Raw genomic sequence first — 19,707 nt, forward strand, 5'->3', positions numbered from 1 at the left:
TCGGAACAATCACGTTGAAGATCCCAGGAATAGTCTGCCAATCTAGCGACGATTGAGTACCAAAACTGGGAGGGGGCAAGTGCAAGGACAGATTAGTCTCCCGTAGTAGACATGGCATATCGTTAAGAGATCATGGTGCGGAGGCAAAACGTGGGTGGGAAATGTCCTCCACACCCCTCTTAATGGCCACCATTGATCTGCTATCTTGTATCTGTCCCATCTGCTTTGAAATATTTTGTCATCATATCTTGGTGCGACTTCGCACCTTGTTTTCCATTAAAATCACCAAGATTATCTGGAATTCTGTCAAGGTGGATTTGGAGGAAATTTATCTTTATGCTCATATTAATTACAAAATATTTGAAGTTTTTGAGCAAGTTTTGCACCAGTTCTTCATAGTTTTCGTGTTTGCCGAAGAAGTTCTTGACAACTCGGACATAACTGAATCATGTAGAAGCTTCAATATCATTCTTAAAATTTGAGAGATTTGAATCATTAATGAGTATACGAGTTTGAGGCCCATCAATACTCAGTCCATGAAAGGATCTATAGATTTAATGAAACACTCACCACCTTTATCCAAGACTTAACAAATTACTTCAATATGCAAAATATGCTTCCATTACAAAGTCAGTTTTCTTTGTTTCTGCACACAGTATTCACCACAAATACAGCACAATCCATCAGAATCATTTACACAGCCTGATCGTGAGAAACGCCTGTTTGATTCCCCTCAAAAATAAAACAAATAAAGAAAAACTAACTTTTAATAAATATATTCTGTGCAATGGATGGACTAGAGAAATATTTTTATATTCTAAAATAAAAGCCATGCCTTATTTCATGTCAACACCTACAGCTCTTATTGAGATAAACTTAAAATCGAAGGAAATCAAGTATGTCAAGAACTAGAGCCAACTTGGCAAAACTGTTGTTCAGCACAACCAAAATACCATAAATTCGTTCAAAAATCTTCGGCAACTAAAAAAAAAATATATTTTTTTGTAGACCAGACCATATATTTCAATTTCTGTGTATTACACTTAAGCCCAAATCACACTGAACTGGATTTCCAGTAGAAATGCCCTACTTGGTGCTGGACTGACTACCAATCTGATACTTTTCGCCTCGCACAATACTTGTTACCGTGCTTGTCGATAGACTTTTGTTCCCATAAGACATTGCGCAGAGCAGCCAATATGTAACGACGGACGAGCAATTTGTAGAATGTTGTAAGAGAATTACTGCTTTGTGCTTTTATTAAAAATTAAAAAAAAAAACTATAGACTAGAAATTGGCTCGAAAAAATATTGTAATCAATGCATAATGAACAAGCTTTTTAATGAACTTGTGTGTGCCTATTCATTATTCATACATGAGATTCACAGGATTCAAAAAAGATAATGATATTATTCTTCAACTAATAATATCAAACACTTGTAATAATAAGGATTTTCACTTTCAGCTAATCATATTTGTCACGTACACATCTCATCGTTTTGTATAAATACCTAAATATTAATGAACTGAACACAAATGCACTGCACGTCATCCCTCTACTTTTTTTTATTATCGAGAAACGAACAAAAACAGCCAGCACTCAGAAACCACAGACAAAAAAACTTATTTGCCAAACTCGCAGATTATCTTCACATGGCCAAACTTTGCTTTGATTGGCTGTTCCACAGAATCCAGTCGATGAAAGCCAGTAGCAATTAGAACATGGCCTGTTCCTCAAAACCAGTCAAGCAGGCAGTCATTACTTCCGGTCAAGCAGGCAGTTCAGCGCCAACTAGAGCATTCCTACTGGATATCTGGTTCCATGTGATTCGGCCTTTAGTTGACTTGCAGCCCTAACTGGATTGTGTTTATTGTACAACACATGTATAGAAACAGTCTGGCTTAAGATTCAGACCAACTGGTAATTTGAAGTGGAACATTTAATGTTGTAATGTTTGCTAATGACAAATTGACTTTACACTTAGTCCAGATTTAATATATTAGTTTACTCTTGGACTGTAACCGAGCTTAAACATAAAATGAAACAAGAGAAACTTTATTCTTAAAGTAACCATATTTATAGCCTTTCCCTTACATTAGCTACACTAGCAATGAACAAATAGGAACCTACCAAATAGGAACCAAATTAATTAACAATGAGTAATTAATGTAGAATGCCAGCAGGTTAATTCTGACACCGATAAAAAAATACAAGTTGAAAATATATTCCACTATTGCATATAAATGATGCATTGTTTAATGTATCAATCATGACTTTACTCTTCCTACACTAGCTGACATTTTAGGAGGAAGCAGTAGGCAGGTCAACCCCTTTTGTTTGCTTAGTTTCAAGCATGTCCTTTAACTTTAAGAATGTGTCGCTAGTGGGTGAAATAGCATTACCCTGAAAGTAAAAAAAATCTTTAGATTCACTCTTCTTGCACAAAAAAATGCTATTTTTAACACAACAATGGATAAGTTAGCAGGTAACTGTTTTAAATGAAATGCTGTTTTATTGATGTAACTACTGTAGTGGAACTTAATGTACAGTCCAAAATAAAAAAATTGTTCATTGAATTAGAATAAACAATTTCCGTACAATTGAGAGTAAAATCCCATACACAGAAGAACTGAAATTACAGAACGAAATGGCATGTTCATTCAATTCCTCTATTCCCATTTGTAGCATGCCTACTTCAACACTAATTTGAAGTATAACTGGCTTAGACATAGCTTACATAGTAAAGCTTGAGGATGATTTAATACTTCAGTTGGGAAGATATTGATACAGAATGCGAGGTCACAGTTTTGCACAGATTTTCTCAATTCATAATTCAGTACACTTTGAAGCAGCAGCATTAATTTAATTTAATAGCACTGTCTAGTTCACTGCACTTTTTGACTCTTTACACTGACATATCTAGTGGGTTACAAAAGTGCATGGTGTCAGCACCATTTGTTGGATTGGTGTAGAGTGGAGTATGGTCATATGGTATGTGCTAACCAATCAAATGAACACTGAAAGCAGCAGGCAGGCATTTGTTGAATCTTCTGAACATTAATACGGTTATTCTTGCGTACAGCATCAACTTAATTAAACACATTTTCCTTCCACCAGCCTGATATTGGGATTCCCCTGCACTACACGTAATGTCAAAAAAGTGCAGCAAACTAGACAGGGCTAATACGTCATGCATCATCCTTATATATGGATGTACAGGGTGGCTCAAAAAGTCACTTAACACCCTCGGTACAAGGCCACTGCAACGTGCAACGTGGAAATGGTGATGACCAATCGTTGCCAGGCCAAAGGGGAACCACATTGACGCCACCCGCGCAGTCGGCGGCCATCTTGATGTCTGCCATCTTGAATTCAACTTCAGAATTTTAAATGGGAAGGGGGTGATATGATATATCAAAACAGGCTAGAATTTCACGAGAAATGGTGAAGGTTTTTTCGACATATCTTTAACCAGTAGTACCAATTTGCTCCTTTTTGAGGTGTTAAAAAAATGCCTTAAAATTTGTTTAGCGCATCGGTAATGCATCAAGATCAGAGTGATGTCTAGGGAGAGAAATTTGCATGCCATTGCACACGATTTTAATCGGATGCATCCACGAAGAGTTGCGCATTATGAATGGTTGTCGCGAACAATTTACAGTGTGATGCTTCCATTGAATTAAAAGTCCTTCACAGTGACAAGGCTAATGTTTATGTTCATAAGGAAGTTCATAAACAGAATATTCGATGCTTTTTATCTGATAACCCATTTTCGACAGACCAAAGCTGAATGGTTATTGCTGGTAAGTTAATGGTGTGTCATGCTGTGTGGAACACGATTGGTTAGTCAATTTTTCATCAACGGAACCTTAAATGCTTAAGGCTACTTGGATTTGTTAAATAAACAGGTTTCTTCATCCGTGCTTATGGAAGAGGGTTTTACAGATTTTTTTTTTCAATAGGGAGGAACACCAGAACACTGTGGGAACGTTGTGAAGCAGTTTCTGTCCAAAGTTATATTATCAGATGACAAGGGTCGCATATTCTGTTTATGAACATAAACATTAGCCTTGTCACTGTGAAGGACTTTTAATTCAATGGAAGAGTCACACTGTAAATTGTTCGCGACGACCATTCATAATGCGTAGCTCTTCGTGGATGTATCTGATTAAAATTGTGTGCAATGGCATGCGAACTTCTCTCCCTAGACATCACGTTGATCTCGATGCGCTAAACAAATTTTAAGGCATTTTTCTAACACCTCGAAAAGGAGCAAATTTGTACAAGAATTCAGTCATAACTTTTTACTGGTTAAAGATACGTCGAAAAAACCTTCACCATTGCATTTCTCGTGAAATTCTAGCCTGATTTGATATATCATATCACCGCCTTCCCATTTAAAATTCTGAAGTTGAATTCAAGATGGCCACCAACTGCGTGGGTGGCGTCAATTTGGTTACCCCTTGGCATGATAACGATTGGTCATCATCACCAATTCCATGTTGGTGGCAGTGGCCTTGTATCGGGGGTGTTAAGTGACTTTTTGAGCCACCCTCTTAGATTTCCAGAAGCCAACTTCCTTTACACATTCTTTATTGCTTTGGCAGATGAAGGTTTTCTGATTAGTGTCATGCTCAACTGCCTTTATTTTAAATTATTCAGCTGATATGTGACTTGATTGTCCTTTGGTTATTGATTTGGTAGTTTTAAGTCCACTTTATGCACAGTAAGCCTAATAGGGACTGGACCTACAGACCGAAACCACTGTGCCCTCCACTGGGTAACGAACCCAGGACCCCTTCATTGCAAGGCAATGACACTACTACTGCACCATCGGGGAGGACAGTTTGTCCTTTAGTGTGATTCAGCTAGGCAACTTTGTCCAAATGCAAAACCACCTGCTAGATTATGAAACACCCCTATATATACATATTGATCTGACTGTGTTGATCTGTATTAGTATCTTTATTCTGTGGATGTATGTATAAAATAAGATACATATAATGATTTTGAAAATTGATTTTTAATTTTTTTAAAGACTTTTAATTTCAGATACAGCACAAAATGATCATTTTATACCAATAGTGTAGCAATTGTAACAACAGCAAAAACAACAAAATATGGCACAGGAAAAATGTACACCTTGTTAATGATTGTTGGAAACTGTGTTCAGAAAAGAAAACGTCAAAATTTGGGGATAGGTTATTGTAAAAGTGTGAAAACCTATAGAAGAGAGAGCATTTGGGATGGGTGTCTTGTAGTGGGATTTTGGAAAATTTTTGCATTGCAGGTTTGTTATATGGGTACTGGAAAATTAAGTGACTAGAAATTCAATTTTATTTATTTTCTATTGATTTTATGCAAAACTTCATGTCTTAAGTTTGCAACAAGTGTGCATTGGCTGCATATCCAAAAACAGACATTATATATGCTTCATGCAAGGACCACAGAGGAGTTGTTCTATGGCGAACAGTAGTGTTATCTACAGCATAGTGCACTAAATGATGAACCATTTATAGTTACATTTCTATCTGTATTATCTCGTACAAGTGTTCAAACTTTAATAATTTGTAAACACAAACATATGGACATTTGTTTTACTGGAGGAGACGTTTAGCATGATCACTATTTTGTCTCACCACCTCTTCAAGGGAAATTATCATTTTCAGTACTGCTTGCAGATACATATCTTTGGTAATTATGCACAATGTGGAAGCTCAAATTCCAATAGTGTGTGTGTGGTTTCTGACAGAAGGAACAACATGGACAAGTAGTGATTATCATGGACCGTTTTGTCTAATTATGCTGCAGTTTGAAAAGGCTCACTTTTTCTCCATGAAAGTGTTATGGGCGTTTGGGAGCCTAAAATATGGTATTCTGTTTATTAACCATGCCATTTAGAAGTAAATAAGTCCCATCTGAACTTTGGCCGACACCAGTGAAGATGTTTTTGAAATTTTGTCTTTTGCGAAAAACCTCTATATTCCAAAATCTGAAAAATTACATGTATGCTTAGAATTCCTTTTAGAGCATTCACATGCATCTTTGTGTGGTTTCCTTCTGCTGTTATCTAGTTATTCACAATAGTTCTGTAGATACATAAGCCTATTAAGCTATTGTGATTGCAGTGGAACCCCGATTTTACGTTCCTCTGTTTTACATTTTCCAGCATTATACATTCAATATGGATGGTCCAAATATATCAATGCTATAAAAATTTTTTGCATTTTAAGTTCTTTCAATTTGGTCCCCCTGAAAGACACAAAATCGAGGTATCACTGTATCTAGAGAACAGTGTAAGGAATTCACAGAAAATGCACTTGAATGCTCTAGAAGATTTTCTAAGCACATGTAATTTTTCAGATTTGGAATTTCATAGCAGTTTTTCCTAAGTACAGAAAATTTCGGAAACAGCTTCACTGGCATCAGCCAAGCCTTAATGGTTTTAATCCGTAAGACCAAGTTACAACAAATTTCAGCCTTTCTACCTTATCACCCTGGGCTGAAATGGAGAACATACTTAATGTTGTTATCTCCAGTTCCTCTGCAGATCTTCTTGTTGACTTGCAGGGGCTATGCTAATTGCCACTCTCACAGCATCTACATTCTCTAGCAACTGAACTTAGGCAATGTACTGGGGTTTGGGTTCAAGCATGGTCCCTTTGTATTTAAACTCATGTGCCAATGTATAATAAATATACTTTTAGTAGGAGATCACTTTGTACAAAAAAATTTCATGGACACATCTCTTTGTCACAATAATGCAGTGGAACTTCAATTTTATATTTTTCAGGGAACCAAGGAGAAAAACTTAAACTGAAAATTGGGGGAAAAATTATACCATTTTGTTCTATTGGGACATCCTGGGATATAAAATCGGAGTTCAATTGTACTTTCCATGAACCATTACATCTTTGGAAGTACCTGGCTTTGACTTGTTAAAAATTTTCAACTTTTGTGCACAACCCTGTAGCCAAGTGACAAAATATTTTTGAGCAAGTTTACAACTGTGGTACTGTAGAGATTTTTTTCACTGAGCTGTTTAAAATAATCATCTTACCTGTAGTGAAAGATGAACCAGTCCTTTATTTGGTGAAAGAGTCTGCATTTCTTGATATTGTAAAACATCCAAAAATGCTGAAACTGCATCATCACTAATTTTGTTATCTAAAATGAAAATACATTCACTTTCAAGTGATATGCTAAAAAGGCAATGTTTGGTTTGATACACCACATGAAACTTTGTTATTTTATAAAATAATCTATGTACTGTTTATACGTAAATATTGTATATAGTGTATAATAATATATCTGTAGAGGTTCATGTCAAGACCGGGAGGCATAGTCAGTTTCTTATTGTTATTACTGAGGGAGATGGGGGGGGGGGGATGGATAAAAATTGAAACTGTCAGGAGAAAACAGTTGTGAAATAACTTGCAATGTATGTACCCGTTACTACGTAAATATACCAACTGTAAAAACTGTATTAAAATATAGTACTTTTGAATTTAATGCAATTGAATATCATTCCAATTGCAGTTTTAAGTTGTCCTTTACAATGGTATGTGTCAGATTTCTTAACAATATAAGGGTGAATCAAATATAAATGGGAATTTCTTTTGCACAGCCAGGGAAAGTGTGGTACAGCCCTGTGGCCTTGAGGTGATGATGGTGGGGATGTGTAGAGTCTGTTGCCTCCCTGGAGTCCTTGTCAACTCTCCACATCAGTCAGTAGCATGATGAGTGAGGAAGAGGTACACCCATCCGTTATGCAATACATCATTATCAAATTTCTTACAAAAGAAGGGATACAACCGGCTGAAATTTTGACGAGACTTCGAGCACAGTTTGGGGAGTCCACCCTTTCAAAGACTCGGGTTTATGAATGGCACAACATTTTTGGGGCAAGGACGAGAAAAACTCGAAAATGAAAGACATCAATGGTGGCCAAGGACAATAGTCACTCAGGAAAATATTCAGGCTGTTCAGGACCTTATTGAAGATGATCTGCAGTGGGCATAAGCTATGGTAGTGCTCATGCAATCATTCATGACAACTTGGGCTACCGAAAAATCAACTCTGGAAAGTGATAAGGCTGCTTATTGGACAAAACGACATGGCACACCCATCAGAAATGTCCTGCTGCTCCATGACAATGCCAGACCTCACACACCTGATGCAATATGTTACAAACTGGAGGAAATTCATTGGATACCACTTGAACATCCTCCATACAGTCCAGACTTATCCCCCTGTGACTACCACTTGTTTGTTTAGGCGACTAAAAGAAGTACTGGGAGGTAAGCATTTTGAGGATGATGCAGGAGTGTGTGCAACTGGCTGTGCACACGTCCGTCGACTTTCTGAAAAATTGGGATTGTCAAACTCTCTGGTTTGCGCTGGTAAAAGTGCATTTCAGTTGCAGGGAGCTATATAGAAAAGTAATGCATTTGTTTTGTATTTGTATTTTGTTTCAATAAATTATGAAAAATAAATTCCTGTTTATATATGATTCACCCTCGTACATTCCTTTTCCTCTGGCAGGAAGAGCTGAAAGAAAATGCAAGCAGGCTATAGGCATTTGGTAATGTAATTGCCTGTTGCACTGTACAAGTGCTTTCATGTGATTAGTTGATTGCTCGCAATGAGATTCTCTTCCCATTGTTCCGAACTGAAATTTCTGTTTGATAATGATTAAAGTTAGATTTTCAAGATATAAAAAAATACGTTAAAAACTGTACTTACGTATGTGAGTATGTTGTTCCTATTTTTCTTTCTGTAGAACGACGTTTCGGAGATTAACTATCCCCTTCTTCAGGTTCGTATGAAAAAACTAGGTACTTAGCATAGTACCACGTCGAAATGTAATATAAGGATTGTGGACAAGGGTTGGTGTGGATAAATTTTAAAATATTATATCCTCGCCCTAGAGGTATATAAAAAGCTCGTCGTTCACTAAAAAAAAAACTTTCACAATAAACCTATTCTCATGTTTAAAATGTTAAAAAACTAAAAAAACCCTGCATGTATCACTATACAACGTGCAGGTTCGGCCATTCCTGCCCAACTATGCTTCCTAATCTACATGAATGTCAGTTCTCCACGAATGTTTTCCTCTCCCCTTTATTTTCTCATTTCCCCTTATCACGTCACAAATCCAACGTAAATTCACGTTCTTCCCGGGCAGCTTGGATAACTTCCAGAGTGACGTGGAAACCGATATTGGGTTCAATCTTCCAGGCTTTGACCCATTTTTTGAGGAAATTGATCCACCCTTCTTCTAAATTTCCTCCATCCCTATTAAGATTATTCTTCCCCCTCTACAAATATTTGCTGTTTCATACACATTTCTTCCTAACTTCCTGTTCTCTTTTCTAATTATCTCCTTTTCTGCGATTCTATGTCCGCTTTCCAAAATGTGTTCTGAGAGACCTGTTTTGGGAACTTTTTCTCTTATAACTTTTTCATGTTCGCTCCATCTTTTACCCATATTTCGACCTGTCTGTCCTATGTACTCCTTCCCACATTGACATTCTATTCGATAAACTCCCTTCTGTTTTTCCGGTATTTCCCTAGTCGACTTTCCTTTCTTATAATCGGTAAAGTATTTTTTCACATTCTTTGGGGCTTTCATCCTGCAAACGATCCCGAAATCTCGTTATTTTTCCGATTTTTTCGGAGACAATTTGATGGTAAGGGATGCCAACGTACTTTACCTTCGCATTTTCGATTTTTTCAATCTCCTTTTGATCTCCTTCCTCTTTTTTGGTTTCTTTCATAATAATTTTCTGTGCTCTTCCCGCAATCTTATTTATTTCTCTATTTGTATATCCGTTTTTTAATCCTGTTTTTCTTATCCACCGAATTTCGTTGTCTTTTTCTTTTCCACTATTGCATAGTCTACCAGCCCTAATAAAAAAGTTTAGGAATACATTTTTCTTTGTTTTTTCGGGGTGCGCCGATTCCTTATTAATATATAAGTTCCCCGATAGGGGTTTATGATGTACTCCTGTTCTAATCCTATTCCCTTATTTCAAGATACCAAGATCCAGAAAATTGATTTTTCCGTCGATTAAGTTTTCCCTAGTGAAGTTTATTCTTTCGTCTTGTTTTTCCAATTCCTCAAAGACCTTGTTCAGTGCTAGCCCCTTTCCTACAATCAAGATATCATCTACATATCTCCCGTAATATTTAATACCTATTCCCGTTTTTTCCAAAGCTGCCTTCTCTATGAAGTGCATAAAAATGCTCGCTACTATACCTGAAATGGGGTTTCCCATCGCCAAGCCTTCTTTTTGTTTATAAATATTGTCATTGGCGTAGAAAAAGTTATATTCTGTTACAAGGTTATACCATCGTACATACTCCCAAGCTGTTAGGATGTCTATTCCTTTTTCTAATAGCCACCTCAGTAAATAATCTCCTGCCTTCCCTCTCGGTACACTTCGGTATAGGTTAATAACATCGAAACCTACAAAATGCTATATTTTCAAGATATAACACAAAGTATATTCCAAATATTTTTAGTTCATTGAAAAAAATATTCAGGACGAGCCTGGGTTAAGTGGTCATAAACATTGTTTCTCATGCAGGCAATTGGTTATACTGTGGAACTTGGATTTTACATTTTCCCGTATTATACATTCAATCTTCCTTGTCCCAACATAGCAAAATGTTATAAAATTTTCCTCGATTTTACATTTTCCCCCATTTTAAGTTTCTCAGCTTTGTCCCCTGAAAAATGTAAAATCGAGGTTCCACTATATTTGCTCTAATGTTATTTGAATATGTCCCTCGTGGATATTATATTTTTCCTCCTGTATTTAAGTTTATAATACAGTGTGTTTCAAAATGCACGCAACACTACCTTAAATCAATAATTTGAAAACCCTGACTACCGCATGGGGGACCTTGGTTTAGTTCTTAAGGTGGGTGATCTCAGGTGAGAACTGCTCTGGAGCTTACCCAGCATCTAATCAATGGGTACATGAGGGCAAGGTGGCTGGAGTGTGTTACTGATCGCATCACTTCCAGCGAGCCTGAAGATCGAGACTGTGAAGTCCTACCAGCATAGTCCCTATGTAGCTTCATTGCACAGAGATATCTATCACTTACATACATGCACGTGAGTGCACACTAGCATGGTGCAAAATTCCCAAGATGTTAGAATTTATCAAGTAATCCTCCCAGCTGGGTGCCTACGGATCTACAAACACCGCACTTGAGAAGTTTTGGAACAGGCTAGGGCACACACGCAAAGTGTGTTTTTTTAATACTTACATGCAAGATTCAGATGAGCAAGCCTTACATTGCCACTGCAGATTAACTGCTTGTTTTCAGCTACCACATCCGTAGCAAATGGGTGATCTTGAGGAAGGATATCTGGCAGTGAGGAAAGAACCAATTGACCTGTTGCCAAAAAGCTGTTTGGATCAAACAGGTCTTTCCTTGAAGCAGTAGGTGTAAGAACTAAAAAGCAAGGAAGAGATGAAAGTGGCAAATGTAAACATTTTAAATACACTTTAGCTTATCTTAACAGGCAGTTCTGTACACTAGGAATATTATCTTTACCTCCTATTGGTTTATATATATTCAATTGACTTCCTTCTAAGGTAGCATGGTACTTTCCAATATTATAAACATCCTTATCCGCAACATACACGACGACTGATCCTTAGAATCGATAAAAACTGCCTAAAAATCTACATTTCACTGTATCACCAGCCATAGATGTCTCAAATGGCTGTTTCAAGAAGCAATTATACATTCATTTTGCCACTGCCACTTCATGAACACATCTACATCTAACCAATGGCAACTAACATGTGAGGGCTATTTTTTAAGCAAGGCCCGTTTTGCATTAAAAATGAAGTAAGTAAATGGTTTTGAAAAAAACATAATTTCCTTGCTGGATTAAACATTTATCGTAACGAACTACGAGTTTTTGGATAACCTCCTCATAGAACTCTGCCGCCACAGTCGTTTTCACTTTTTCTTTAAAAAAAACATTTACTTACTTTGTTTTTATTGCAAAACAGACCTTACTTAAAAATTAACCCTCGTATATTAGGATGGACCAATATGAAATTCTGAATGATTCCAATAAAGTGCCCATATAAAATTCCAAATGGTCCATTGACCTTCTTAATAAATCTGTGTTACCAGGTGTCTGCAATTCAAAAGGAGACACCATAACAATAGATATATATTTAAAAAAAAACAAAAAAAAACATTCTCTTACAGATACACAACCATTTCAAAATTTTGCATATTCTTTAAGTGAGCAAGTGTGTCACTTTGATGATATACAAATCAAAAGTATATGGTTCGAAAACTAGCCTTAAAATTAACGCACTTGAAAAATAATTATGTCCTGCTCCATGACTATGTGATCTAAGGTGCAAGCTTTGGGCTCTCGCTACAGGGTGCATGCAGATTCGAGTATCTTGGGGGAAGACTAACAACTTTTCACCTGCCTGAGATTTTGGCCTCTGCATGGGACTGGTGGCAACCCACCATCGTGAGGAAATTGGGGAGCTATGAAACAGTAGCGTAATCCAGTTATGGAAAACCTACAACAACTGGTGTTTGTCATTCTGACCACACCTCACCCCATTATTGGTTGAATGTCAGCTAGCCAGCAGTATGTAAGCCAAGCGTCAGGTTAACTTTGCAGCAGGTTTTCGCATATGTACATCCAAACGTGCGCGCAGAATATAGTTCCACGGAGACGGCTTCTATTCCGACACAACTGCATACTTGCAAGAAAACAGTTATTTAATTTGTAAAATACAGACAAAATAATACATCCATTAGCAGGTGTGGACTTGATCGGTTGCAATCACTGTGCAGACGAAGTTGGATCCGCAGATTCGCCAACTGGAGTTTGTATTGCGCTGAGGAATCGCTGAAGCCCAAGTGCGAGTCGAGCAAGACTGAATACATTGCAGAGCGCGTGGAATTCGTGATACCAGTGTTGCACATCCCACTATTTTAACCCTAAGTTTATTGTGATTAATAATCGTGATATAGAGCGACGAGAATGGCTGAATTGAGGTCTCCTGTTCAGCGAGTGTTATTGTGGGCTTCATCCGAAGGGAAAAAGCTCTTCAAATCAAGCAAGTTGTTTAAAATGCTTAATTCTCCTTACAGAAACAAGATCAAAGTAAAACAGAGCATGAGGTGATTTTCTGTTAATGTGCTCACGAACTGTATCCCTGGTGTTGAATAATTTGCGGTTTGAGTTTAGGAAGAGGAAACGATCGTTTGTTGTTTGACGACAAAAGAATGTCCGAGGTATTAAAAGATACCCCTGTAAGAAGAAACATGTTTATTATTTGGACCGACGTGCTTTAACTCAGTGAGGGAAGGGGCGGGGGTGTACATTGAATTTTTTTTATATACCACCATGCAAAACCAACGCCAGGGCTGAAGAAACTGACGAGAAAGGGGGAAGCTTATTGTTTCACCCACTGGCAGCAATGAAGTCTGTTGAAGGTGCATATTTACTGTTCCATGCAAAGAAAGGGAAGGATGATTAGCAAGAAATGGACAGACCAATATTTGAATCCTGGTTTAGTGGTGATTCATAAATTGAAACCAGAGTAATAACAGCAGACAATGCACCTGATTGTATATATCACCAATAACAAATCATGCTTTTTTTTTTTGCTGGTATAACTTGAAGTATGTGTGTCTTACAGTAACCAAGTTTTTCATAAATGTATTTTTTATAAACCAAAAACAATAATTTGTCATTAAATTCAAGAGGGCCTATCGTTGTTTACTTATATTTTTGTTTATTTTTATTTTTGCATGCTTGAAATATACACACATGCTCATGGGCTTCCGGAAGGGAGGGGTAAGGGGGGGGGCGTGGCCCCCCTGGAAGATGAAAGTCAACCAAATAATTATGTATTTCACACATATAATTTCATTTTAGCCACAATAATATGTGTTAATTATTGCATTAACACTATAAATTCAAATTTAAGCAATTTTTTTTTTTTAGGGAACTACACTCTTTTGGTGGAAAATGTGACTTGTTTTCCCCTCTGGAAAAAAATCCTGCACACGTCCATGCACATGCTCTCATGTTTCGAAGATATTTCGCATTTATATTAAGTAATGACACATTTTTAAAATAATTTATGCGCCGAAAGTACTTCTAAAATGTTATGTTTCAGGAGACAAAAAGAAACAAAAATACATTCTGCTTGACATGCATGCGGATTTTGATGTGTTGTGCGGTTGGCAATACTGTGGATATTCTCAGTGTCTGCGATGTAAGCAGCTCGGCGGTTGAGGCAAGACTGGTACGGAAGATTCTGAGCTCAGTTCTCGTGCGGATTGATACATAAAACCAGCTGCAAACTTAGCCTGACGCGCGGCTTAGGTAGCTCCTGGCCCTCACGAGCTGTTGTGCCATGGGTTATTATTATAAAAAAAATTCTGGTAGAAATTTGTAAAAAAAAATGCAGTCATGTGCAAAAAGTCCTTTGATGTGGAATTTTTTAATACTATGATAATTGTACACTGGAACCCTGATTTTACATTCCCTGCTTTTACATTTTCTCACATTATACATTCAATCTTGATAGTCTCAACATAGCAAACTGTCATAAAATTTGATTTTATATTTTCCAGCATTTTCAGTTTTTTGAGCTTAGTCCCCTGAAAAACGTAAAATCGAGGTTCCATTGTAAATACATCAACAACATATATTAGTGGAACTTTGTAGGTGTGAGAAATATTAATACATATTTTTGTATAGCTGGTACTATATTTTACAATCTTATTTTTTTTTATTAGGAAATGTGGGGCAGTGGCTGAGATAAATACCCCTCCTCCAATAACAGAGACTGTAATGCGAAATAACTTAAATTTCTAAAACATATTACGAGTAGTTTCTTTAGGGTAAATAAGCTCTAGCTTAACGTACTTTTCTGAGGAGTTTTAATTCCTTTTCCTTTAGACGATTTTTCACCATCTGCAAAGAAAAAATTATTCATTATTTCCATGTAATTAAGATTTGTGTTCTTCCAAATAAATTTAACCAGGAAGCTTACTGACATTTTTTTTAATTAGAGGATATATGATGTGAGAATGTATGCATGTATGACAGATAAGATCAATTAATTGTTCAGTAATGATCATGAGGTGAAAACAACATGTTGGGCAATTGATACATTGTCCATATAACCACTTCTGCACATAGCAGAAGCAGTAATATTAATGGAAAGTATACTTGCAGTGGCTAAACTTCTTTATTGAAGGGGAAAAGATTGGATAATTCTGCATCTCCCTCAAGTTATAATGATTGATAGAATCAGGTTTTTTTACATCACTTTCCTGCTACTTTTGGCTATTCATGACAACTATGTTATACATTTTTAAGTTCATTCCTAACCAGTGAAAGAAAGATACCAGATAAAAATATTGCTTTCTCATTATATTAATCAGAATTTGAAGTACTTTGCACTATCTGGACACATATACTTGCACTTAAGGTCTCTACAATATGTAATTCTTCTTGTATGCATGTATTGCTTGCACTGTAGAATTATACCTTAGGGACAGAGGCGTCGCCTGACAGGGGTTCATAGAGCACACAAACCCCCAACTGAAAACAAAAAAACTTCAATTTGTTTTCTTTTCTGCTTTATATAAGACTACATTTCAAGATACTTATTTTACAAAGCAGCTTTTTTCGTTCATAAAGTCTTCAAAAGGTTTCAAATTTCCCAATTTCCTCTGAGTGTTGACAAGAAAAGCTCACCATATTAGGCAGCGAGAGCCCGGTGCACATCTGGCATGCGAACTCCCTCTGCTGTGTTCATCCTGTGCTCTAGCTCCACGGAGGCAGCCAAGAGAAACCAAGGGGGAAAAGTGGAAATCAGAGCACGTGAACCTTCCGAAAGAACTGTCAACAGATGACAGCAACTGTTAAATGTTGTGGGAATGAGCGGATAGCGGCGGAGGTACGATTTTCTTTTTGCTATTCCCAAGTATTTTATTTTACGTTTTGTTTAGCTCCTGTATTGTGGAAAAGTATGCAGTAGTTAAGATACAATGCAAGTACTGTTTGCATTGTTGTAGTACTTCCTAAGATCTTCGATGTTTTAGCCCAATATCTTTAATTTCCAATACGTTTCGCCAAAAATTAAGGACTCCATTACAAGTAGTTGTCGCACACTCAAAGCCTTGCATGACAAAGGTTTTATGATTTTAACTATTATTTCACGAAAATGAACAGATTTACAGTTACATCAATATCAATAGTTAAAATGTGTTGCTTAAACCTTTAGATAATGTAGATGAGTCAAAAAGAAAGAAGATGAAGACACTGTTAGCAGAAAATAATATTTATCTTGGTACACATGTAAACGAATATGAATAAATACCCATTATATTTATATTGAAAAGAAATTATAACGGTTGTAAACTCCTAGAGGTAAACTTTAAAACAATAATTTTAAGTTTCGCGAGTTGCAATTCGCATAAGAAAGTTGCCGTGAAATTACAAATAGCTATTGAAATTGAAAAAAAAGAAAGGTGGTATCATGGTTAGTGGAAATGGTGGCAGGGTTAATTCTTAGTAACAGAAAAAATAATTTCCAACACTAAATAAGGAGAGAAGTAAGGCATTTCAATAATTCAAACTGAAAAAAAAAGGCATTGTTTACCTTAGTAATTTTTCGCCGGACCATGTGGCCGAGTGGTTAGCACATCGTGCTGTGACGCCAAGGGTCCCGGGTTCGAATCCCGCTCGGGCTTGGTTGTTTGTGAATGTCCATTCATCAATATCATCACTCATCCCCATCTTTGCAAATTAGCCAAGAGGCACAAAACGTGAAATAAAATAAAACATAAAAAAAAACCTTAGTAATTTTTCCTTGTTTTTAAGGGTATTGACAGGCGAGGGGGTGTAAAGCAGAAATGATAATTCACAATAATGAAAGTTTACCTGTGTTTTGTAAATGGATTTTCGCTGGGCGCTCTGGTGGAGTGGCTAGCGCAATACAGTCCCAGGTTTATATTCTTCATAAAACATGCATTATTATAGTCATACTTCTTGTTTTACTTTATTCTTTTACCCTTGTACTCTTCAATTTGTTAACCTTTATGAATGTTCAATTAATCAGTGTCACTCAGATTTACCATTTTCTTCTGTGATTGTGATCAATAATTGATTTTCTATGTGTTTGTAGCCCACCTTGGTCTGGGAGTGGTGGGAGAGGGGGGGGGGGTTAAATTTTATCTTAATTTTGGCTGAGTGTGAACACCCAACGATTTACTCTACGCGTTGCCACTGCTTCGGGAGCATGTATTTATGCTATATTACTTCAGAAAACATGTTTAAATGCTCGTAACAACAATAAGAGGAATAACTCTGAACTAACTGATTCTCAGAAGCAAAACATAATTTTACATCATTACACACTAGAAGTGATCACACATGAAATGGAGCAATGTCTATGTCAGATGATGAGTTTGCATATATGCTACATTGGTTCAGATGTCAGGATAAAACGTGCTATTCTGGCAGTATTAACACATTGGTACATCGAAATTAAAAATAAATGTTCTCTACCAGTCTCAATTTTGTTACTTTACATGTCTAAAAATTGTTTTGCACTTTTGGATTGTTTTCATGCAAATAACAGTCAAGTAACTTTTAACATTATAAATTATAATAATAAGTATTTGTATGATATGGAAAGTTTCAGGCTAGTGGGGATCGAACAATAAACTTCCAATTGGCTACAGTTTGAAAAACTGTTAGTGGGGCTCTCCATATTTCAAAGATCACTCCCTGGTTAATAGATGTTTAACAAGTTATTGTGTATACTCTGTGTGCCATGAGATATTTCTACCAACCACAATAATTTCAAAACATTAACCGTTGTTTACAGTAGTACTACAAGTAACACTTGAAGACTTATTCTTATCAATTCCACAATGAAAAAAATATTTCATTAAATATACTGCAATGTGCATAATATTTACCTCGTTTCTTACTGTCAGTAGTTCTAACCCTTTTTTCTTCTTTCCCCTTTTTACCAGGTGCTGTGCTATGACTTTTTTTACCTTCAGATAAATTCAGTTTTTCTAATTCTTCCTGGAAGACAAATTTAAAATATTTATTAGAGCAAACAATTATAAAACAAATTATTTCAAAAAGTATAGCACACACAAACACAAAAACACTCAACAATCACATACAAAAAACTAACACTCATCACACTTACACAACATACAATGAACTGTTTTAAAACACACAAAGAACATAACAAAACAATTAATACAAATGTCAGAAATTTTAGAACTCCTTGAAGGCATATGCAGGGGCAACACCAGGAGGGTGCAAAGGGGTGCTTGTAAAACCTATGTTGAAAACCTTGCAGTGTCATATGTCGTAGTCGCATTGAGTGCCCGAATATTAGATATTGTAGTGAGACCACTGAATTGCTATTGTATACAACAGGCAAGCATCGAAAGAGAAGCTGCATATATTTTTCTGTACTGTCGGCAGTCTCTATAAAGATCAGAGGCTACTGTCTTATCATTCGACAGTATTGTTGTTAAGAATTGTTTCTTCTTTTGTTTTAAGTAGTCTTTTTGTGTTTCTCAATATTTGCCTAAAGGTCAGAGAGTTATTTTTTTTTACATTATTATTAAACGGTTTTATTGCCCCCCTACTTGTTGTTCCTCTTTTCTACAAGTTGCACTGGAACATAAATTTCATGTGCTTTCAAGATATCATCAGGTCGTGCTTGGGAAATTATTTAACGTGAGTTGTATCGTGTAGTTTACCTTATAATACGTTCTATATGTTCCACGTAACATGTTTAGTAAAGTACCATTTTAGATTTTGTCGAGGAGCCCAAAGTTTGCGAAGAAATGCTACAGTTCGTTGATGGGGATAGTGCAACAGAAGGGGATTTTAACAAAGATGAAGTTGCCGTTATGCACTTCAAGTTTTGTCCTGACACCGCAGCATCTGGGACAGATGGAAGATAGCCAGTGGCACAACCACAGAGGGGCAGGGGGCATTATCCTTCCTAACCTTGGTCGGAAATCAAATTTTATGCAAATAAAAATACATTTCGTAAAATTTTTTTCATAAATTCGTAAAAGTTCAGAGCAGCAGCTAGGGGTCGGTGAACAATCTAAATTAAAATAAAACTTTAAAACTATTAAATTAATATTTTTTCAATTTGCAATAATTTGGACCTAAAAATTTTCTTGCGAGCAATATCATTCTTTTCTGGAGTGCATTGTAAATTACCAGACAGAGAAGACCAACTATGTACTTCAGTCTGTTACCACAGAGTAGGTTGGTCTTAAATGCATGAACAATTGTTTGGATAAAAATGAGTGTGCACATTTGCGAGATTTATATAATTTGTGCTGTTGGTTTGTTCTGAAATGGATGAATTGATTATGTAATGCATTTAAGTAATATGTTAGTATATGTATTCAAGAAGCTTTGAATACTACACAACTTAGTGTTAACATGTTGCATATGTATTTTCTTATTTTTTACTTCGCTCCTTGTTGCATATGTGTAAAACATATGTTGTACATGAAAGTTATAAGTGCCATATGTACAAAAAAGAATTATATTCGTCATGCATATTCTCGTCATTCAAAAATAGTTTCTGTACTTGATTTAAATTATTAGCTAATGTGAAATTGAACTT

The 19,707-nt window shown here is 36.3% G+C and overlaps 1 protein-coding gene across 5 annotated transcripts in view; it reads right to left on the reverse strand.

Annotated features, from left to right (window-relative positions):
• Nucleotides 1–2,061: 2,061 nt before the first annotated feature.
• The window catches only part of LOC145999772 (leucine-rich repeat-containing protein 71-like), a 126,409-nt gene continuing 108,763 nt past the window's right edge, over nt 2,062–19,707 (reverse strand). For 4 of the 5 annotated variants that reach the window (XM_083137081.1, XM_083137071.1, XM_083137089.1 and 1 more), the window contains 5 exons: nt 18,011–18,122; nt 14,943–14,990; nt 11,282–11,470; nt 7,062–7,168; nt 2,062–2,404 (listed from right to left, as the gene is read on the reverse strand). In XM_083137081.1, the coding sequence (XP_082993207.1) occupies nt 2,303–2,404; nt 7,062–7,168; nt 11,282–11,470; nt 14,943–14,990; nt 18,011–18,122 (558 nt within the window). In that variant the 3' untranslated portion in view covers nt 2,062–2,302. The remainder of the gene's footprint in view (nt 2,405–7,061; nt 7,169–11,281; nt 11,471–14,942; nt 14,991–18,010; nt 18,123–19,707) is intronic. The other variant, XM_083137090.1, reaches the window with a different exon arrangement.

The sequence above is a fragment of the Lepisma saccharinum genome, chromosome 1, assembly GCF_977018435.1.
Source record: "Lepisma saccharinum chromosome 1, izLepSacc3.1, whole genome shotgun sequence".
NCBI classification, from domain to species: Eukaryota; Metazoa; Arthropoda; class Insecta; order Zygentoma; family Lepismatidae; genus Lepisma; species Lepisma saccharinum.